Genomic DNA, 24,579 nt, shown 5'->3' with positions numbered 1-24,579 from the left:
ACTAACTGTACGTCGCTCTGGATAAGAGCGTCTGCTAAATGACTAAAATGTAAAAAATTTAAATGTTATGATAAATAAGGCATTGTCTCACACTGTTGGCATAGGCCTATAGATAAATGCGCACATTTCTTTACAGTGAGGGCCAAGTGCAATTTTGTTCACAATGGATTAAAATATATATACATATTCAAGGTATCACGTGACATGTAGGATTTATAAAACTGCTTTCTGGGTTAAAGGTCTACAGTAATTAAGGGGGCAGGGAGGTGATATAATTGACTCTGTATTGATTAATGCTTTGATGTCAAAGATGTACTTGATTGAGTATGGCAAATTGAAGCAAATCCATGCAATCACATGCAACAATCTTTTCAGAGAGTCCAGATGTTGGTTTTCTGTGCAATATATTTCAAGTGATGATATAAAGCAGTTTTGTCAGGTATCTTAAATTCAACCCAGAGAATACAATGCATATATTTTAAAGGTTCCAAGTGCTGTTTTGATATGGCAGGGTTTTCAGAGCTGTTTTATGTGAGTCAGTTGCAGGGTCACAGATGAGGTTAAAAGTGATAGCGCTCTGGGCCTGCTGATTTACCGAGCAGCCTTTGAAAACACAAGAGGCCGATTTCTCTTCTCTCTCTTCATCGTTGGCTCTGTGATGCCTGGTCTCAGTGGTTTTCTCTGCGAGGCTATCTATCAACTCTATTTTTCAGCCTAAAAAAGAGAAGAGTGTTCCCCCTTGCATACGATCTTTCAAAATGGTATTTGATTGAAAATAAGAACTACATGATTCATTTAAAATATTTGTAACAGTTTCCAGACAGGAAGTGTTGGAAATCACCCTTGGTCTACAGTTATTCTATATAACAGGGTGAAATTAGAAATGAATTAAGCAATACATATCATAGAAGAAATACAGTATGTTCTTACACTGAACAAAAATATAAAGCAACATGCAACAATTTAAATGATTTTACTGAGTTACAGTTCATATAAGGAAATCAGTCAATTGAACTAAATTCATTAGGCCCTAATCTATGGATTTCACATGACTGGGAATACAGATATGCATCTATTGGTTACATACACCTTAATAAAAAGGTAGGGGCGTGGATCAGAAAACCAGTCAGTATCTGGTGTGACCACCATTTCTCTCATGCAACGTGACACACCTCCTTTGCATAAAGTTGACCAGGCTGTTGATTGTGGCCTGTGGAATGTTGTCCCACTCCTCTTCAATGGCTGTGCGAAGTTGCTGGATATTGGCGGGAACTGGAACACGCTGTCGTACACGTCGATGGCGGCAGATTAATGGCATAACAATGGGCCTCATGATCTCGGCACGGTCTTATTGTTGAGAATAAGAATAGTAGAATACACAAGGTGCAATTATGACATTTGGTTGAGTGCATCAACAGTTTTTCTCTGTGCATTCAAATTGCTATCGATAAAATGCAATTGTGTTCGTTGTCCATAGCTTATGCCTGCCCATACCATAACCCCACCGCCACCATGGGGCACTCTATTCACAACATTGACATCAGCAAACCGCTCACCCATACATCGCCATATACGCTGTCTGCCATCTGCCCGGTACAGTTGAAACCGGGATTCATCCGTGAAGAGCATACTTCTCCAGCATTCCAGTGGCCATCGAAGGTGAGCATTTGCCCACTGAAGCCGGTTGGGACGCCGAACTGCAGTCAGGTCAAGATCCTGGTGAGGACAACGAGCATGAGACGGTTTCTGACAGTTTGTACAGAAATTCTTTAGCTGTGCAAACCCCCAGTTTCATCATCTGTCCGGGTGGCTGGTCTCAGATGATCCCACAGGTGAAGAAGCCGGATGTGGAGGTCCTGGGCTTGCATGGTTAAACGTGGTCTGCGGTTGTGAGGCCGGTTGGACGTACAGCCAAATTCTCTAAAACAACGTTGGAGGCGGCTTATGGTAGAGAAATTAAAATTACATTATCTGGCAACAGCTCTGGTGGACATTCCTGCAGTCAGCATGCCAATTGCATGCTCCCTCAAAACATGAGACATCTGTGGCATTGTGTCGTGTGACAAAACTGCACATTTTAGTGGCCTTTTATTGTCCCCAGCACAAGGTGCACCTGTGTAATGATCATGCTGTTTAATCAGCTTCTTGATATGCCACACCTGTTAGGTGGATGGATTATCTTGGCAAATGAGAAATGCTCACTGACAGGGATGTAAACAAATTTGTGCACACAATTTGAGAGAAATAAGCATTTTGTGCATATGAAAATGTTTTGGGATCTTTTATTTCAGCTCATGAAACATTGGACCAACACTTTACATGTTGTGTTTATATTTTTGTTCAGTATAGCTCAGGTTTTGTAGCACAGTTTAGGACCAAATATGGATACAAGTAGTTTGCAGTTTTACAAATGTCCCTCCAGTCCAAAGATCTACATACTTTTCTCAGGAGGGGATGAAGATGGGGAGACAGAAAAAATGTGTCATTAAAAATGGGCACTATTAGTTAAGGTTGAATGTTTGGGTCCTTAGCGACCAGATAATAAAGTACTCTGAAGGAAACACTGCACAAACACACCTAAAGCATTCCAAGTCCTGTTATCTAAGCCTCAAGGAATAAATTGCTCTTGAGTTGCGTCTGAGAAGTATTTAATCATCGTTTGGGTTGGAAAGAGAGTGGCGAAGTACTGAAAGAGCAAATCATTTTTCACACTTACTCTCACACTTACTCTCTAAAGCAGGAATGACTTCTTAAAGGCCAAGTGCAGTCAAACATGTGATTTTACTGTGTTGTATACATATTTCCACACTATGTGGTTGGAATAATACTGTGAAATTGTGAAAATATGATAATGCCCTTTTAGTGTAAGATATGTTTGAAAAGAACACCTGAAATTTCAGCCTGTTTTGGTAGGATGGAGTTTTGGCCTGCCTGGTGACATCACCAGGTGGTAAATTAGTTAATATACCAATAAGTAAGAGAGTTCCAGCTAGTTTTCAGTTTTGCCCTCCGCACTCAGAACACTCCCAGACAGTCCTAGCAAAATTCTTGCTTGAGAAATTGCTCTTTGCTAAGAAGCTATTTTTGTTTGTTTTTGACACTTTTTATTGAAAACAATAACAGTAAGGTACTTAATTGTTACCAAGAAATTATTTGATATAGAGATAAAAACTGCTTAATTGGACAATTAACATATCTCAAATGTTATGAAAATGTAAACCTGTACACCCACAAAAGTGTGGGCCAGATAGGTTCTATCAACAGGTGGCATTTTTTTGTTATGCATTTATTATTAATGCATGATGGTTTTTTTGTCCCGCCAGAGTGCTGTTATGTGATTTTCTGGTATGTAAATGTTACTAATGGAAGCCCAGTGCCTTTTGATGCTCTGGCAGTGGTTGCTACTACTGTCACATCGCGTACACTAAGTCGCTCTAATTGGACAGAACTGTCTTACTTATCCCTCTTTTACTCTCCTGTGAGAGATCTCAAAGCATATTTATTTACATTAGGTGGTTATCCGTCCTAATTAGATGTGTATGATCTAATTTGAAGTATCTGGTGAGACGTTTCTTCCTGCCGGCTTGTTTCCTCAGTGGGAGAGCAAATTGACCCAAGATATGTAATGTGAACAAACTAGTTATAACGATACCATGGAGAATGAAAAAGGATGTCATTTCAGTTTCAATATTTCCTTATCAAATCCCAGGCAAATTAGCATGTTTGTGTCGTTGTATTATTCTGTGCTGTGCATTCATGGTTGGATTGGAATACAGTATGAGATGTTTTGAACTGAGGGGGGTCTGTGGTGTCCAATGCAGTCCCACCTTGAGAGGAAGTTTTTCTAAAGTTAGGCTACATAGTGGCCCTTTGCTCTCAGTCAGAGACTGCTCTCTACTCTCATTAGGGTAAATCCATTTGAATTCAATAAATGTTTGACAGCACACCTTTTGATTTGCATACATATTTGCCCATTGTAAAAGTGTTCAGAAAGTGACTTTTTGGACCTGAATGCCAAAACATTCAAAAGATGAAGGCGCTCAAAGTTGACCCATTTTGCATAACCCACCATACCATGAGACATCCATGACTTGATCACAGGAAAAGATAAACGGTTGACATTGATATCATTTATAGCTGTGATATGTAGCTCAATTGGTAGAGCATGGCGCTTTTAACGCCAGGGTAGTGGGTTCGATCCCCGGGACCACCCATACGTAAAAATGTATGCGCACATGACTGTAAGTCGCTTTGGATAAAAGCGTCTGCTAAATGGCACATTATTATATTATTATTATATGTAACTTTCTGGGCGAACCGACCAAATTCACATAACAATTTAAGTTATAAATCTGTCATTCTCATTAAAAGCAAGTCTAAGTAGTAGTAGATCTGTTCTACTGTATGTGCACTATGCTTCTTAAGTTTCATTTTTGCGTCTTTAACTTACGGTTTAGATGGTACAATAATTATCTACTCTATACTTGCTTGTTTTGTCACATAAACTAAGATTATGCAAACTATTAGAATTTTAGCAATCAGGAAATGGCGGAGCTATTTTTTCATAGTGCATCTTTAAAAACGTACAAACAGGGTTGTCAAAATATTAATTGTTTCAGAAAAAAATATGTATTTGAATAAAAATTAACCTTTAACGTCAATGATATAAAAACACAATTTTTTCATATTCGAATATGTTGTAACTTAGACACTATTTTACGTTATCTAAGGATTTTGTGTTGTGCCCGCCATCGGTCTAGACAGAACATACTCTTACAGGGTGGGTTTCAGGTTTTGACTTGAAGTGGAATATCTGTTTTAAATTATACTGTCAATCCTCCATAGGAAACCTATTGAAATCATAGAAATATAGATAATAGAATATACATTACCATTTAAGTTGACATTCGACAGTGGGTGGACCGGCTTTGTGGTAGTAATGAGAAGTTAACATTTCCATTCAATTTCAATTTCAATCGTGTACCAGCTAAATTGCAGTGGTCTGAAGGGATAGGTCCATTATAAGAAATCTATTTCTATGATTGAAATGACACCCACCCTGTATTCAAGAGCATGTTGTGTCTCAACCGATGGCGGCACAACACAAAAACCTAAAATGATGTGAAACAGATGTGTATTTGAAAAAATTACATCATTTTTATAAAAACCTTTTTTCTGTTTGTAAGCTTTTAAATGATATCCAACTCAACTGTTTATATTTTCCAATGATGAGGACATCGATGTCTCATGGTATGGTGGGGTATGCAAAATGGGTCAATTTAAGCACCTTTATCTGCTGATTGTTTTGGCATACAGGTCCAAAAACATGTATGGAAAGTTTTGTTTGAATCAAAAGGGGTGCTGTCGAACAGAACTCAAATGGATTTACCCATTAATCTCGCTCTCTCCTTCTCCATCTCCCTCTCTCTCTCGCTCATTCTCTCTCCCCCCTTTTATCTAGTGGAACAATTGTTAGCAGGGCACTCTGTACTGTCGTGTGTATGTGTGTGTGCGTGTGCGTGTGTGTGCGTGTGTGTGTGTGTGTGTGTGTGTGTGTGTGTGTGTGTGTGTGTGTGTGTGTGTGTGTGTGTGTGTGTGTGTGTGTGTGTGTGTGAGTGTGTCTCCACTGCTCTGACCAGACACAGTGGGATAGGCTTTGGCTTCACTCCACACAACTACAGGATTACCTCTGATTACTGGATGCTCAAAACATTACCATCATGCATAACACAAATTATATGGGGCATACCATGCCTAACATGATAGAGGGCTTACACAATACTATTTGTCATCTCTTGATTTGATTAGATATCAGTGCATATTCACTAATATGCCATATGATAAAGCATTGTTTTCTATTTAACGGCATAAATGAAATGGAAATTAATTTGTCATGGTATGTAATCATGTATTTTGCCCATATCATGCAGCCCTACTTGGCAGTGTGGAAATGATCTCAAATGAGTGCAGGAAATGCAGAAATGTATGAAAATGCTTTAATTGAACAGTATAAAACAATCAGAATGGAGAGAGCCATTGAAATCACTTAGAATGTCCTGTATGTGTTGCCACACATGGGCCACACACTACTCATGAAGCAAATTGAATAACTTTCATTATTCAAAAACATAAATACCGTCATACCGTCAACATGTTTAAAATACCGTGATATTATATTTTGGCCATATCACCAAGCCCTATTCTCAATGCAATATTTTTCATATGATTCTCTTCTCATTTGTTTAAATACATTTTACCATCACTTAATCCAACTGCACTCAATTGTTAATCATTTAACCGCAACAAATTTGCAACAAACAGTGCATTTGGAAAGTATTCAGACCCCTTGACTTTTTCCACATTTTGTTACGTTACAGCCTTATTCTACAATGGATGAAATAGTAATTTTTTTCACTGATTCAATCTACACACAATACCCCATAATGACAAGCAAAAACAGATTTTTAGACATTTTTGCACATAAAAAATGGAAATATTACATTTACGTAAGTATTCAGCAACTTTACTCAGTACTTTGTTGAAGCACCTTTGGCAGTGACTACAGCATTGAGTCTTCTTGGGTATGACGCTACAAGCTTGGCACACCTGTATTTGAGAGGTTTCTCCCATTCTTCTCTGCAGATCCTCTCAAGCTCTGTCAGGTTGGATGGGGAGCGTCGCTGCAGAGCTATTTTCAGGTCCCTCCAGAGATGTTAGATCGGGTTCAAGTCCGGGCTGTGGCTGGACCACACAAGGACATTCAGAGACTTGTCCCGAAGCCACTGCTGCGTTGTCTTGGCTGTGTGCTTAGGGTTGTTGTCCTGTTGGAAGGTGAACCTTCGCCCCAGTCTGAGGTCCTGAGCGCTCTGGAGCAGGTTTTCATCAAGGATCTCTCTGTACTTTGCTCTGTTAATCTTTCCCTCGATCCTGACTAGTCTCCCAGTCCCTGCCGCTGAAAAACATCCCCACAGCATGATGTTGCCACCACCATGCTTCACCGTAGGGATGGTGCCAGGTTTCTTCCAGACATAATGCTTGGCATTCACGCCAAAGAGTTCAAACTTGGTTTCATCAGACCAGAGAATCTTGTTTCTCATGGTCTGAGAGTCTTTAGGTGCCTTTTGGCAAACTCCAAGCGGGCCGTCATGTGCCTTTTACTGAGGAGTGGTGTCCGTCTGGCCACTCTACCATAAAGGCCTGATTGGTGGAGTGCTGTAGAGATGGTTGTCCTTCTGGAAGGTTCTCCCATCTTCACAGAGGAACTCTGGAGCTCTGTCAGAGTGACCATTGGGTTCTTGGTCACCTCCCTGACCAAGGTCCTTCTCCCCCAATTGCTCAGTTTGGCCGGGGGGCCAGCTCTAGGGAGTGTCTTGGTGGTTCCAAACTTATTCCATTTAAGAATGATGGAGGCCACTGTGTTCTTGGGGACCTTCAATGCTGCAGAAATGTTTTGGTACCCTTCCCCAGATCTGTGCCTCGACAAAATCCTGTCTCATTTACATCATTTAGCAGACACTCTTATCCAGAGCGGCTTACAAATTGGTGCATTCAACTTATGATAGCCAGTGGGACAAGCACCATGGTCTTGTAGTAGATGCGAGCCTCAACTGGAAGCCAGTGGAGTGTGCGGAGGAGCGGGGTGACTTGGGAAGATTGAACACCAGACGGGCTGCAGCGTTCTGGATAAGTTGTAGGGGTTTCGGAGCTCTACGGACAATTCCTTCGACCTCATGGCTTGGTTTTTGCTCTGACATGCACTGTCAACTGTGGGACCTTATATAGAAAGGGGTGTGCCTTTCCAAATCATGTCCAATCAATTGAATTTACCACAGGTGGACTCCAATCAAGTTGTAGAAACATCGACCGGGCTGTGGCTGGGCCACTCAAGGACATTTTTGGTGGTCCACAATGATTGGCATGCCGAAATTGGTTTTGGCAATCTCCATTGGCTTTCAATGGACCCGACAGCACACAAACCGTCTAAGTACATTAGGGGCAGTTTCTCTCCAACCCTCTCTCCAAGTTCTGGAGCTCCCCATATGTCGGTTTTCAAGCATTGCCTCACTGTATGAAAACCTAGCTATCCTGAGATGGGAAAACTAAATGAGTGGATACAGTGGAACGGAAAGTAGATACTGAGTGGAGGGTGGAGCACTCTACAGGCAGACAGATAGCCACTGGGGCATCTCAGATCTCTCCTCTTGTCGATGGGAGCCTTTGATTATATAAAGCATGCTATGAGGGAGCGGGTGGACTGGCGGAGGGTAATGTCATTCACTGTGCCTCTTGCTTAACTCTTCTTGCTCACAGCACACACAGCAGCCAACCACAGCCAGAGGCCTTCTCAGTGCTCCTGTCTCATAGTTAAGCACTCAGCAGTTTCTAGCCAAGCCCCAGGCCAGAGAGTTCAGCAGTGAGGGAGGTCAGAGGCAGGGGAGAGATAGGTACAGGACACAGTTGGGCAAAAATGGCTGACTAGACCTTTTCCAAGGTAAACCCAACACAGTAAAAGCTGCAGGGCACCTGTTACAATGTTCTTTCAATCATATTTCTCTGTATTGTATGCTGCCATAGGTGTCTCAAGGTACTATGAGCACTGAGCAGAAAACAATAATAACAGCTGTAACTTAGCTTTAGTTATGACAGGTACTGTAGGTGTGGGTTATTTTGTACTGTGAGCAGACAACAATAATAACTGTGTTGCTTTGATCATATACTGTGGGTTACTCTGTTATCATGTCAATCAACTATCCCAGGTAAACATGTCTCATTCTAAAGTGGAGGTTTGTGTGTGTTGTTAGATTGCTGTATTGTATTATTAGGTGATTGGCAGCAAAGAGAGAGAAATGCAGGATGGAATTCCAGTTGAATAAATAAGTCTTCCTTTTTTCAGAGAAGTCTGTTTGTAGCTCCGGTCAGGAGGTGCTCACACACACACACGCGCACACACACACCCACACATGCGCATGCACGCACGCACACACACACACACACACACACACACACACGCACACACATGCGCATGCATGCACGCATACACACACACACACACACACACACACACACTACTGACTGTTGCCTATATCTGAATTCACTCTAAAACATGTACAGCTGGCTAAACTCAGCAAGATATGGATGTTTAAACAATAAGTGGTTTCTCCCCCAAACCTTGAGCATTTGAAGTGTGACCGGGAACTACACTGTGCATGGTCCTGGCTCTTGTGAAACATAAACTCCAATATTTGTGGATGATGTTTGAAAAGCTACTGAAGTGGTTCCCAATTAATTCTGGCTGTGCTGTTCACCATATTTACATTTGAGTCATTTAGCAGACGTTCTTATCCAGAGCGACTTACAGTTAGTGAGTGCATACATTTTCATACTTTTTTCATACTGGCCCCCCGTGGGAAACAAACCCACAACCCTGGCGTTGCAAGCGCCATGCTCTACCAACTGAGCTACACGGGGCTAATGGGAAGATTCATCTCCTACTCTGGCCGTTCAGCAGACACACACAAATGCACACACATACACACACGCACAAACATGCACGCACATGTACACACACACACGAAAGGGGACATAGGACTCCAACAATAGACTGTACTCTCTGACTGGACGGACTCGGACTTGACGTAGTGCAGGACCTGATCACCCGTGTCTCTGATTTATGAACCCGATCGAACATCTCTGGAGAGACCTGAAAATAGCTGTGCAGCAACGCTCCCCATCCAACCTGATAGAGCTTGAGAGGATCTGCAGAGCAGAATGGGAGAAACTCCCCAAACACAGGTGTGCCAAGCTTGTAGCGTCATACCCAAGAAGATTCAATTGTAATTGTAAAAGCTGTAATTGCTGGCAAAGGTGCTTCAACAAAGTACTGACTAAAGGGTCTGAATACTTATGTAAATGCAATATTTCTGTTTTTAATTTTTAATACATTTGCAAAAATGTATCCAACACGGAACAAGATCCCACAAACACTGTTGGAAAACCACCTGACTAAATATGGTTCCCAATCAGAGACAACCAGCAACAGCTGATACTCGTTGCCTCTGACTGAGAACCACTCTGGCCAACATAGATATACAAAAACTAGACTAGACACAACGAGCACAAAACATAAACTCTACACACCCTGGCTCAACTTAAAAGAGTCCCTAGAGCCAGGGCGTGACAGTAACGTAACAAAATGTGGAAAAAGTAAAGGGGTCTGAATACTTTCCAAATGCAATTTGTTGCAATTATATATATATATATATATATATATATATATATATATATATATATATATATATATATATATTTTTTTTTTTTATATGATTGTAGAGGATGTCTTCATTGATCACACCTTTGATTACACATTGGATAGTTATTATGGAAATTATAGGTTTTCTGTCAATTTTTGGGGGGTAATGTAAAGTGTATTGCCTAATGTAAAAACGGTGTAATCTACAGGCACAAGAATACATTAAGTGAATGAGCATGCGGTGAAGTGCAGCTTCGAGAATAATTTTAGCCTTTGAACTGGTAGAGTAGAGAGGGTGGGTTGGGGTAATGGTGTAGTGGGTTTTAACTTTGGACCGAACAATTTAACAGCAGACACACATCATTAAGTACAGACAGGAGTAATTTATCTAACGATAATGATGATTTCTGTATGAGTATGCGTTGTTCTCTCTTTTGTGTGTGTAACTCTTTTTACATTGACTGAATTAGCATCAGTTCCATCAGAGGAATCATTCACTGCTGGTGGTCTACAGGCCTCTCTAATGGTGACGAAAACATGCCCTTTAATAGCTCGATTTTTGGTTGATTCTGTGTCAGTCTTTGTCAGATTCTTTCGACAGAGGCACTCAGCTCATGTGTTGGATATACAGTAAAACATTGAATTATTCTGCTCTGGCTTTGGACAGATGAAAATGATCGTTTGGTTTCAAAGCAGTGCCTTGTTTTACAAATAAGTTCAAAGTTCATAGTTCAATTTTTATGGTTACATTGGGAAAGGGGCACAGTAACTTATTAGTGGTAGCGGTTTTGTTTTATTGCCTTTGGCTGGCCTTGCATGTTTTTATGACTGCTGATGTGACCAGCAGTTGGGGTTGGGCTGAGACTACATGCTAGACTACCCATACTGCACTGGTGTATTGTACTGTACTGTACACACATCTGGATGGAGAGAGAGCCAGACTCCTTCTGATTCTCATCACTCCCGGCAGGCCCAGTCAAAGGAAACCGGGGGACATAATTTCAGGAAGTTTTCTTTGGCCCGAGCGAAAACCAAAAAGTAGAGTTATGAAATGATGCCGGTCCATTTTTAGCAATGTTGGGTTGGGAAATCGAGGGACTGGGAGTGGGGATTGGGAACAGAGTGATCCTGGCTAAAACCACTGTAATGTTTATAATGTTTGTGTCAGACCGACATGGCACTTCTTTGAAATAACCTCCGTACACTATCATTCACTGTCACTGATGATGCATATGATGGCCATTGTAAAATGTATCTAATATCCGACCACATCAAAAGCGATAAAGAGTATTATTTCCTTTCTGAATAGAGTTACCCATTCAGAGTTAACTGCGTATTGACAACTGGGTTTCATCATGGTAGTACAGCATTAGTAAAAGTTGCCATCTTTGCATGTCACCGAGTCTTCTTGACCTTGTGATCTTTGGGAACTACACTGTCACGTGTTGAATGAATCACAAATCACATTTTCGTTGGAAGGAGGCTAGAGTTTACATCTTAATGTCACAATGAGCTTGCATGCTCGGCCCTGACGAGAGCCCAGCTCAATGCATCTCATCGCTAACTGCCAACCACTTACTATACTGCCAGATGAGAGGGTTTTAAGGGGCAATCCCCCTCCCTGTCTCCAGCAATGTGACTCTCAAACCCACAGTGGCATGATAAGTGACCTCCCTTCTCTCCCCCCCGCCCTCGCTATCTTTCTCTCTCCCTCTATCCCTCCCTCTCTCTCTCTAGGGACCTGAGGAATAATTTGATTAGCACGGTGGAGCACGGGGCCTTCCGTGGACTGATGGCTCTTAGGAGACTGTAAGTATGAAGGGGGTTGTCATAGTGGGTGGGCTACACAGAGGGACAAGGCCAGGGTCTTATGGGGGCATTGGTGAGGGGAGGGCCGGGAGAGGGGTGGCAATTATGACATCATAATTAAAAAAGAAGCAGTAAATTCATTATTTCCTGAAGTGGTAGATAAAACACACACACACACACTCCTCTCTCTCTCTTCTCTCTCTCTCTCTCTCACACACACACCTAAGCATGCACACACACTCGCACAAAGTTGGTCATAGATAAACCCTGCAGCGTAAATGACTTAATTCCATCATGATTGTTAGGGGGTTTTAGGCTGCTGGGGTGTTGCAGCAGGCACGTGCGCCAGGTTCTGGGAGCAGCAGAGTGCTAATTTAAGTGCTCCCCAACTGGTGATTACTCGAGTGCCTTGCTTATTTTCCCACAGCTGCTCCAGCAAAGCAGCTCTTTCATTACAGAGGGGAAGGGCACAGAGCCAAGACAGCCCTCTATAAGTGTGTGTGTGTGTGTGTGTGTGTGTGTGTGTGTGTGTGTGTGAATGGTAATGTGAGGGGTGAAGGGTTAACAGAAGGTTAGGGTTGATATCCCGCGAGTTGGAATAAATAAACATTGGACTGGTGGTTTAACATCATAGTTCCTTGAGCTGCTTAATAAGCTCTCGTTATTACGTTATTATGAGAGGAGACGGCACAAAACACAAACACACACTTGTTGTCACAGCCAAGCGCTTTCTGTATTATCTCATGCCAGCTCTCCGGCGATGATCAGTGCTCTTAATGCTTTAAGTCAGATGGGCTTGGCTTATCTCTAAGCCATAATTTAAAGTTAGCTTTTTGTCCTTATAGGGATCTGTCCAACAATCGGATTGGCTGCCTCGCTCCTGAAATGTTTGTAGACCTTGGCAATCTCTCTAAATTGTGAGTAATCTCTGATTTGAAAACATACAGCACTGTACGCATAATTTGAGATGTTTTGAGATCTAGGAGATATGTTGTTTCTCTTAGATAAGGCTGTTTCAAAGTAATGCAACAGCAGATACTGTGGCTTTTGTACTTGTTCAAAGTAAACTGGTTTGATGTGTATTTGACCTTTTTTCCCCACAGGAATCTATCTGGAAATATTTTTTCCTCCTTGCCGGTGGGATTATTCACACACCTCCTGTCTCTCAAAGTCCTGTAAGAAAACAAAATGAAACAACACACACACACACACACACTACAAACAAATTGTCACTCACACACTGTACCAAAATGACACCTACACACAGTGCGATGATGGTTGTAACGCCGTTGCCGTATCCCCTCAGGCACTTCTCTACAGAGTCTCTGTTCTGTGACTGTCAGCTGGAGTGGCTGCTGCCGTGGGCCAGGGCAAACGGCGTGCGTCTGGGCAACGACACCCTGTGTGTTCATCCCACACACCTCCACGGCCTGGAGGTCCGCAACCTGAGGGAGACACAGCTCAGATGTGGTATGTTATCCGAATCTTCCCTGCTGTCTGTCGGATCACCCCTCTGTGTATGTGAGGTGAGTGAATGGCCTGTGAGGAAGAGATGGAGGAGAGCTCTGGGGACTGGTGAGGTAGCTAGCTAGAGTGCTCTGGTGTTTCCAGCTCTGCTCTGTGCTGTGCTGTGTGCTGTTCTGTGTGCTCTGAGCCATGGGGGGAATCACATCTTAATTCTGATAGCAGCTCTCCCCCTGCTCTGCTCCTACACTCCCCATATCCTGCACACGCTTAGAGGATATTGCACCGGGATGAGAAAATAACATGAGTCACTGCTCGAAAATGGAAATTGGGTGGGGGTTGTGTGTGTGTGCGTGTGGTGGGGGGTTAGGGTTAGGGTTAGGGTTCAAGATACAACAATTGAGAGATCATATTACATGAGGGGTACCTAACAAAGGTCTTTGATGGTGGAGATGGCATTTGACCAGCCCACTAGAGTTGTTGTAGTCACACCATGCATCTTAGCTGTGGATTTCTTTAGAATAAGAATGTCCAAAAAGTAAAAATTTCAGGAAGATTTGAAAGAAGTATTTGGATCCAACCACTTTTTTAGAATTGCCTTTTTGGCAGCAGTTAGGGTATACATTAACAATTTCATTGAATCCAATAGAATATCACAAGTATTTCCTAGTAGAAACAGACCAAGAGACATAGGTACATTTCCATCTATCAAGTTGCGATGAAGGTATTTAACGTATTTCAAGAGGTCAGAGACCACTAGGCATTCCCAAAACATATGTACATAGGTCCCGACAGTCTGTCGGGACAATCTATGACGTTAAAATGCCTATTTACACTGTTCCATCTGACTGCGCAATCCACTGTCTCATCAACCCAGTCAGGCGCTTATAAACTTGATCTCCACTATAAAAAGCATCTAGACCAGGGCTGCCCAACCCTCTTCCTGGAGATCTACCGTCCTGTGGGTTTTCAGTCCAACCCTAATTTAACACACCTGATTCTACTTATTAGCTGCTCAACAAGACCTTAACTAGCTGAATCAGACACGCTAAATTAGGGTTGGACTGAAAACCTACAGGACAGTAGATCTCCAGGAAGAGGGTTGGGCAGCCCTGATCTAGACATTTCTTTTAGACCAACATTTGGTTTTCAACAGTGGAGATTTGTATAAACCTTGCTGTCTGTCTCTCCGACATTTGCAACATTGTTTCAATATTCAAATTCGATCTCCTGCTGTCCCATAGTATTGAACGTGTCGGGAGTCGGGACGAGACAAAGGCAGGCAGCGTTTCTCAGCCAGTCGAAATCATGAATCAGCTGGCATCATTTTTATGGATATATACACACACAAAAATCTTTGAAAAAAGGTAAAACGAAACGCAGCTCATGTGCAGTCTTTCCAGCTTCAGTTTGAAGTGATTGTGTTACTGTAGCTGTGTTGTTGGCTAGCTCCTATGAACAACAGTGTCCTGACGAGTGAACACATTCTCTATGCCAGGCGAAATCACGCCTCATTAGCTCATTGTTATGGATGTATCCAAATACATGTCACTAGAAAACAGCTTAAACAAATGCAAATACTTTGCTGGCTGTTATTCTGACTGAATCTTTTGGCGTAACTGTAAATTAGCCGTAGTTGGCTAGCTAGCAAGCAAGGGATAAGAACGTTGCCAGCCAGTATGGCAATGGAACATTTAGAACGAAAGACTGGGTCGCGTCTATAGATACAGAACAAAAAGACTGAACGACTGGGTCGCGTCCATAGATGCAGAACAAAAATAACGAACGACTGGGTCGCGTCTCTAGCAACCCTAGATTTGTGTCGGGACTATATCTTGTGGAAGGATGAAATAGTACGAATAAATTAATCTAAATAACGTCACATTTAAATATGTCAATCATTATTTGAATATGTTGGTAACCCGTTGTATAAAAGTGATAATGCCCTCGAAGCCGGTGTTTGTTGGATATATTGGCACGGTTTGTCAGCCCTCGACTTCATCTCGGGCCTAACAACACCCGTGCCAATATATCCAACAAACACCGGCTTCGAGGGCATTATCTCTTAATCATGTGTTTGTTTGTGCAGATCGTTGTATTCACACATTTCTTATTCACGTACCCTACCAGATACATTCTGAAGTTATTCTATGTAATCCTGAGTGTGTTTTTTTATTATGTGGAACAATCCAAGCAATTACTGGGTAATTCCACACAGTCGTATTGCATAAAGCCAAGAGTGGAATTAGGATTGTTGGAATAGTGAATTGTCCTTTCAGCCTAACACATCCATTATGGGATTACCGTGCATGCCTCCGTGGGATTTTACTCCATCTACAAAAGCCTCCTACAATACCTTATTTATTTGCTTGGCAAGAGCCATCTTCAATTGGACACAGTAGAGTGCTCTAACAACCTCTTCTTGTAATGTTATTTTCAGCCTATTATCTCCATATGGGTTCACTTTATGTCATGGAATGCAGCAAGGCTATACTGTGGCCATCAGCATTTCATCACGTATCAGTTGTGTTTGTTCAGCACCTGATGCTATAGGTCAAGGTATTACTGAGAATGACAGTCGATAAGATGCCAATTGACAAAGCTACCCCTCCAACTCATACCAAACAAGCGATTTGTCTCTATTCATTAGGTTGAACTATTAGGTTGCACTGTAATTCCATCCATGCCATCCTTTTTTTTATTTTCTTCTATCCTACTTCTCCAAAGTGATGTAATGAGTAGCAGATGTCAGGGTGAACACATTTTAAAGTGCTTCTCCTCCTTTCGTCTGTCTGACATGGCGTTCGGGTTGAGTGTCATTCTCAAGCGAGGGGGAACGAATGGAGGGAGGAGAGGTTTCCAGACAGGATCAGGTGCTTCCTCAGATGGGGGTCAGGGCAACGTCTGTTCAGCTCATCTTACACTGAGAAATAAGGAACATGGCCCTCTACTTCTGTTTCCTCAAGGCTCATCAGTGAAAACCAGGCAGGGCCTCTTTGTGGAATTCATTAATGGAATACATAGCAGAGATTGGTTGATTCTGGTGTAGTGTCTGGTGTTATTATTTGTTATATTAAGCCAAGGCAGTGACATGGTCCTCTTATGGTCACTACAGGCTTTATGCATATAGACCAATATGCCCTTCAGAACCTGTGGTCAGGCCAGTAGAACTTGGTTTGAAGTTTAATCAACTCCATATTCTGAAAAAGACAGAATATTATCCAAGCAACATCTGGATACAATAAGAAATGTGGAAAGTGTGTGTTAAAGGGCCTAATCGAATTGAGGAAATGGAAGGGTTGGACTTGTTTTGATTAATTAGGAGATTCTCATTTAATGGCTTCCCATCCTGAATGATGTGGCTCATTCACAGACTGACTTAGCAGTTGTGGGTGGATGGGTGGGACTAGCCTGGTCGCAGATCTGTTTGTGCTGTCTTGCCAACTCCTATGGTCATAGTTGTGTTTGGCGAGACAGCATTAACAGATCAGGGACCAGGCTTTGGTGGAGCTGTTTGAATGGTTTCCTCTGTGGACTGCTGCCAGATGTTTGGCCATGTGTCCACTCACTGCAGGACTAGGACCAGCCATAGCAGCTGCTCGGCACGCCCCTCCTGCCAGGGAACACAGGTCAATCTGGTCAAAACCCTAGAGTCTAGGGGCCTGGGGCTGGGTTTCTACTAAGCTAACATATGGAATTGTTTTAAGATGGTCTTACCAAGGATCATTTAGCTATTTGATTTGGAATTTTAGGACCCCTGTCAGTACATATAATTTCTTGTATATATTTATTTAAATATTTGATAAAACATTGAATTTGGCCTGCTATTAGCCCATATAAACACATTTAATAACAGATTCATACTTGGAAAAACAAATAGTCCGAAAATATGTTTTGAAGTGTCTGTGTCCTATATCTGAGAGATATAAGGACTCAGAAAATATATATAATAATTTTACCATGGAATGACCCGTATACCTCTGATGTCGAAATGCCCTATTCACTTCCATAACATTTTCGTCCTGGTACCGGGTTACCTTCAGATGAGTCTGTGACACTTGTGGGGGTCGTAGAGAAAAATGGAGAACACCATCGTGTTCGTGAGAGTCTCAACTTTCCATAGAGAGGTCATATACAGTGCATTCAGAAAGTATTCAGACCCCTTGAATTTTTACACATTTTGTTACATTACAAACTTATTCTAAAATTGATTAAATTGATTTTTTACCTCATCAATCTACACACAATACCCCATAATGACAAAGCAAAAACAGTTTTTTGGATATTTCTGCACATTTATTAAAGATAAAAAAACAGAAATAGCTTATTTACATAAGTATTCAGACCCTTTACTATGAGACTCGAAATTGACCTCCGGTGCATCCTGTTTTCATTGATCATCCTTGAGATGTTTCTACAACTTGATTGGAGTCCACCTGTGGTAAATTCAATTGATTGGACATGATTTGAAAAGGAACACACCTGTCTATTAAAGGTCCCACAGTTGACAGTGCATGTCAGAGCAAAAACCAAGCCATGAGGTCGAAGGAATTGTCCATAGAGCTCAGAGACAGGATTGTGTCGAGGCACAGGTCTGGGGAAGGATATAAAAAATATTCTGCAGCATTGAAGGTCCCCAAGAACACAGTGGCATCCATCATTCTTAAATGGAAGAAGTTTGGAACCACCAAGACTCTTCCTAGAGCTGGCTGCCCGGCCAATCAAAGCAATCGGGGGAGAAGGGCCTTGGTCAGGGAGGTGACCAAGAACCCGATGGTCACTTTGACAGAGCTCCAGAGTTCCTCTGTGGAAATGGGAGAACCTTCCAGGACAACAACCATCTCTGCAGCACTCCACCAATCAGGCCTTTATGGTAGAGTGGCCAGACGGAAGCCACTCCTCAGTAAAAGGCACATGACAGCCCGCTTGGAGTTTGCCAAAAGGCACCTAAAGACTCAGACCATGAGAAACAAGATTATCTGGTCTGATGAAACCAAGATTGAACTCTTTGGCCTGAATGCCAAACCTCACATATGTAGGAAACCTGGCACCATCCCTACAGTGAAGCATGGTGGTGGCAGCATCATGCTGTGGGGATGTTTTTCAGCGGCAGGGACTGGGAGACTAGTCAGGATCGAGGGAAAGATGAACGGAGCAAAGTACAGAGAGATCCTTGATGAAAACCTGCTCCAGAGCTCTCAGGACCTCAGACTGTGGCGAAGGTTCACCATCCAACAGGACAACGACCCTAAGCACACATCCAAGACAACACAGGAGTGGCTTCGGGACAAGTCCCTGAATGTCCTTGAGTGGCACAGCCAGAATCCGGACTTGAACCCGATCTAACATCTCTGGAGTGACCTGAAAGTAGCTGTACAGCAACGCTCCCCATCCAACTTGACAGAACTTGAGAGGATCTGCAGAGAATAATGGGAGAAACTCCCAAAATACAGGTCTGCCAAGCTTGTAGTGTCATACCCAAGAAGACTTGAGGCTGTAATCGCTGCCAAAGGTGCTTCAACAAAGTCCTGAGGAAAGGGTCTGAATACTTACGAAAATGTTACGATTCAGTCTAAAAACCTGTTTTTGCTTTGTCATTATGGGCTCTTGTGTGTAGATTGATGAGGAAGAATAACAATGTAATCAATTTTAGATTATGTTTGTAACGTAACAAAATGTGGAAAAAGTCAAGGGGTCTGAATACTTTCCGAATGCACTGTATTAGTGTGTAGCCTAAATCGTTCAGACAGAAGTTGGCACTAGGGGTGTAAACGTTTAAATGTTTAAATGACATTGGGATTGTTAACGTTTAGAATAAATATTTGGGCAATTTTTTTGGGACACTTTTTTTAAAATACAAAATTAAAATCACAGTGCAGTTATCACAAAACTACCACTAACAGGTCCCAATCATCAAAATCAAAATCAAATTGATTGGTCAGATGTTATTGTGAGGGTTGTGAAATGCTTGTGCTTCTAGTTCCGGCAGTGCAGCAATATCTAGCAAGTAATATCTAACAGTTCCACAACAAATATCTAATACACACAAATCTAAGTAAAGGAATGGAATAAGAATAGATAAATATATGGATGAGATAGAAGCTGTTTTTCAGTCTCTCTGTCCCAGCTTTGATGCACCTGTACTCGCCTTTTTGGCCTTCCTGTGACATCGGGTGCTGTAGATGTCCTGGAGGGCAGGTAGTTTGCCCCCGGGATGTGTTGTGCAGACCGCACCACCCTCTGGAGAGCCCTGGGTTGCGGGCGGTGCAGTTGCCATACCAGGCGGTGATACAGCCCGACAGGATGCTCTCAATTGTGCATCTGTAAAAGTTTGTGAGGGTTTTAGGTGACAGGCCAAATTTCTTCAGCCTTCTGAGGTTGAAGAGACGCTGTTGCGCCTTCTTCCCCACACTGTCTGTATGGACCATTTCAGTTTGTCAGTGATGTGTACACCATCATCATAAAGGGAAGCATACAAATAGAAAAAATACCTCATGCAACAATGCTGTAAAGTTAGTTGTAGGAAATATGCATCTTTCAAATTATTTGCCACGGATATACAGTACAGCGCTCCACACGTCATCGTCGTTAACTGTTGGAAAAATGGCAGTGTGAGACAGGGAAGCGACAGCAGCGAAGTCCTGTATGGCAATACTTGAGAAAGTGATGAAATAAATGCAATATTTGCAAGGTGGAATTGAACTACAGTGGCAGTACAGGTGCAATGCTTAACCATCTGAAAGGGAGGCATCCCCAACCCGTTGCTGGCAGCAGTGCGATAATGGACAGAGTGAGAAAATCACAGCGCTGATTACAGTTGATATGCAGCCATTGTCAATGGTAGAGGATGTCGGCTTCACTGCCCTAATGGCATATCTAGAACCAGACTACAAGATGCCATGTCGACAAACCGTGACAGCCTGGATGGAGAAATTGTACAATGATTGCTCTGCAAGGACAAAATGCGAGCTCTCAAACACCATACGTGGCATTAACAACGGATTGTTGGATGTCTATGAACATGCTGTCATACATCACTGCAACGAGCAATCACATTGATGAGAAGTGGGACATGCAGTCCTATGTACTGACAATTGAGAACATGGAGGAGAGAGACACAGCAGAGAACATAAAACGTAATTAACTACCACTGTTGCTGAGTGGGTGGGGGACAACAGTAAGGTGAGCGCCGTCTGGTAAGTAGCCAGGACTGTGGTAGATCGAACTGCATTGCCCCCTAGCTGTCATACGCAGGATCATATCAGAATTTAGACTTCTCATTTTATGATTTTTTTCTTATTGTTTAAATGTTTAAACAATCAAATAAATTGCAGTTGAAACGTTAAGAACAATTATACATTTGTGACATCCCTAGTTGGCACATTGTCGGTATCGACTTCAGATGAGTCCCGTGACACTTGTGGGGGTCATAGAGTCAAACCGTTCGGACGGTACAGAAGTTTTTGTGAGAACTGATTTTCGGGATGTCTCCTGGTCTGACAAACACCGCTGTAGCTCTGCCACCTTCCACCACAGTGAATTGAGAGACAGCCCTTGCAAAAAAAAACATCTCTAGCTTCAACAGACAGATTTTGAAAGGGATTTTTGTATTATGCTAATTAGATTTCCACGCAGGCGAGAACATTGACTCTAGGGGGTTGTGTTAACTGCAGCCCAGAGACCCTCGCAGAGCTTAGCCCTGGCATCTAGGGATCCTCGCACCATCACACACACTTACACACAGTGGCTCAACACCCCTACTTCATCAACACACACATACTGTACACACCAGGAAAACACACACACACACTCACACAATCTCACCGTGGCAGCGCCTGATAGGCACAGGCCATCTGCCACTCTGATCCTTTGGCACTGAGTGTTGATTCAACAGTATGAGCATAACAGCAGGTCAACAGTCCATCGCCCCATGCTGTTTTGCTGTGGTACCATTTAGCCAGCTGCAGTCAGCTACAGGGTGGTGTCACTGGCCCAGTAGAAAAAGCATGTTAATTGCGTACAGCAGCACATATGTCTTCTATCTGTTATTTGTATGCATTATTACCATGTATGTATGCATTAGAGTATGCATACATAAAAGCAAGGTCTCGCTAAATCGACCTTGATCGTTTCTCAGATCATACATTAAATTATACATTTATTGGCTCTGTTATTGGCTTAGTTTAACCATCTCCAGAGAGATGAAATGGAGCCGTGCCTTTGCTTTGTCACTATCTCTCAGTAAGGGTTGAGTAGTTTACTTTCTAAATGTAATCTGTTACAGTTACTAGTTACCTGTCCAAAATTGTAATCATTAACACAACTTTTGGATTACGCAAACTCAGTAACGTAATCTGATTCATTTTTCCCTTAAGAGGCATTAGAAGACTAAACGGATCCATAAAACACATTTGGTGTGTCATCATAGTGGTCTCTGACTTGTGGTCATAGCATTTACAATGTAGATGTAATGTAGCCAGAGACGTAGGCATTTTAACTGAATGTATCAGCAGCCATAAATTGGAGCGCTTTACGACCCATGTACTGAATGGCCTGTCACACTGTATTGCTAGCACTCCCCATTGATCTGAATGGAACTGACGGTAGAGTGGCGCTTAGCTGACTCCTTGGAGCATGTCCAAGGAAATGTCTTTATGTGTCCAATCAAACATGTTCCCTGTGTTCGGAGGAATACCCAAGTACCACAGCGAGCCAGTACACTGCAATGATCTCAGATCAGTATGTAGAAGTGCGTCCGATGCATACAGCACCAGGTACAGTGCTAGCATTTTCTTATCGTTTTCTAAAACTGGTTTTTATATAGCCAACAACCACAAAAATCATCATTATTCTGGTAGTGAATGATTTGAATGGTTGTAAATCCTCTATATTCCCAACAGCTTTTGTTAATTCCTACAAGCACAATGCTTTCTCCTGATTGATAATGTGTGTATGTGTATTTGTGCATATTGTATATGTTTATATACATTTGCAATACTGTATTACTGACAAGATTTCAGTCATGGGGAATCATTCATTTTGATTCCCCCCCTCCCCTGCCATTCCAATACCGCAACAGTCTCTCCTTCGCTCTGGATGAATGAGTTCTCCCCTTCTCCTCTCCCTGACCCTCTCCCTGACCCTCTCCCTGGTGTCTTCCTCTCCTCCTCTCCAGATGGGCCTCTGGAGCTGCCCCTGTTCCAGCTGATCCCTTCCCAGAGACAGGTGGTGTTCCGTGGGGACCGGCTGCCGCTGCAGTGCACTGTGTCCTACCTGGACCCCTCAGTCACGCTGCTCTGGCGCCACAATGGCCACGTCGTCCACAGCAATGAGGACAGGGGCGTCTACGTAGAGGATACCCTGGTCCACGACTGCTGCCTGCTCACCGGGTAGGGGGAACCGGGGACGTGAGGGGAGAGCTAATCGCTCTCGCTGTCGCACAGACACACCCATGCGTTACAGTTGTGCAGTGCAGTACTCTCACACACATGCATGTATGTGCTCATGCGGTACAGTTTTGCAGTACACACAAACACTCACATCACTGCATCTCGCTAACCATGCTCACATGCACTGACAGACAATCGCACGCATCTGTGCAGAAACACACACACTCTTCCCCTTCTCTCCCTTATTGTAGCCGTGATTGACCTTAGTGTTATCGTCCGCCCTTGATAGAGATCTGAAAGGACAGGGACAGAATAGGGTTGGCGGCATGCCAACGCCTCTGGAAGCTAAATCAGTGCCCCTCTCAGGATGTTTGCGGAGCGCTCCGAGAATGTTGCCGTAGTGCTCGGCGATCACATGCTAACAGGAACAGTTACAGTGATAATGCGGGCAACAATGCTGCTTTTCTCACATTTCGGGGCTCTTTGTTTTCTCTCCATGCTGCTGTTACTGTTAGCTTGGCGGCAGACCTGTGTTCAAATACTATTTAAAATCATTTCAAAAACTTTATCTGTGCTCAATTGAGCTTGCCTGGCTTATTGGACCAATCAAATCTTCCCAAACCTGTAAAACCCGCCCATCTGGTCCTCTAAGCAGGCTAAAGCAAACACTCAAAGTATTGGAACGATTTCAAATAGTATTTGAACCCAGGTCTGCTTGGCTCGGCGGTAAGCAAGCTCATATGGAGGAGCACATTGCCGTTGATTAGTTTAACTGCTGCTACACTCTGAGCAGGGGGCTCTAACATAAATATTGATGGTGCTGACAGAAATAAGTTTCCCTGTGTCAACAGGGCCGGAATGCTTGTTGTCACGGTTTACATAGCGCAAGGAATGCCAGCTCTTTTCCCAGTTCTTGGAAAGATACCGACCCAGAATACCGTAGCTCCCACTGCGACCGATTTGACCAACATTGCCACTTGTATGATGTTGAAGTTTACTATTATGTTCTATTCTCTATAGCTTTGTGGCTGAGTTGATTGTCTCCAAGTATGAGGATGAGTGAAAAGATATGTTGCGTGACCATTTCAATATCTCGCTAGGCTAACAGTATTCAGTGTTACTCTTCCTCCTTGCATTTAATTTGTATTGATAGATTGTTCTGTAGCGGTCTGACAAAATGGAATGACGTAGCATTGCCTCTCCAATGAGGTCTGATGTTCACACCTGGCCACTCATTACGAACTGGCTAATGGCTGTGGAACACTTGTAGCTAATGGCAACTAACAGCTGTAGTGTTAAGTTGTGAATTGTGTCCATCAAACTGCTCTGGTGAATGTATCACTTGTATGTGTGAAGAGACTGGAGAGTGATTAACACATGCCTGTGTTCTCTGCAGCATACACAGCAGAGTGGGCGGCCTGATAAAGAGTCAGCCCATTGTCCATTGTTAGGTGGTGTTCTGTTCTAATGGGCCTGTCATGCCAAATAGTGTCCACTTGACAAAAGGTGTCCCCCCCCGTGTCACAATGGGACTCGATAAGCTATTAGCATCCGTTGCCAAAAGGACGGGGGAGAGGGCGGGGGGTTTACTAAGCTAACATGTAGAATTGTTTTAAGATGGTCATACCAAGGATCATTTAGCTATTTGATTTTGAATTGTGGGACCCC

The 24,579-nt window shown here is 42.8% G+C and overlaps 1 protein-coding gene across 1 annotated transcript in view; it reads left to right on the top strand.

Moving 5' to 3' along the window:
- The window catches only part of LOC121553288 (adhesion G protein-coupled receptor A2-like), a 122,405-nt gene that overhangs the window by 44,188 nt on the left and 53,638 nt on the right, over nucleotides 1–24,579 (top strand). Inside the window, exons 3-7 of the mRNA XM_041866311.2 lie at nucleotides 11,987–12,058; nucleotides 12,904–12,975; nucleotides 13,162–13,233; nucleotides 13,365–13,528; nucleotides 22,698–22,911. Coding sequence (XP_041722245.2) covers nucleotides 11,987–12,058; nucleotides 12,904–12,975; nucleotides 13,162–13,233; nucleotides 13,365–13,528; nucleotides 22,698–22,911 — 594 coding nt within the window. The remainder of the gene's footprint in view (nucleotides 1–11,986; nucleotides 12,059–12,903; nucleotides 12,976–13,161; nucleotides 13,234–13,364; nucleotides 13,529–22,697; nucleotides 22,912–24,579) is intronic.

The sequence above is a fragment of the Coregonus clupeaformis genome, chromosome 37 (assembly GCF_020615455.1).
Source record: "Coregonus clupeaformis isolate EN_2021a chromosome 37, ASM2061545v1, whole genome shotgun sequence".
Classification (NCBI taxonomy): Eukaryota; Metazoa; Chordata; class Actinopteri; order Salmoniformes; family Salmonidae; genus Coregonus; species Coregonus clupeaformis.
The sequence above is the reverse complement of the archived record's forward strand: the minus strand, read 5'-3'. Positions and strand labels throughout refer to the sequence as shown.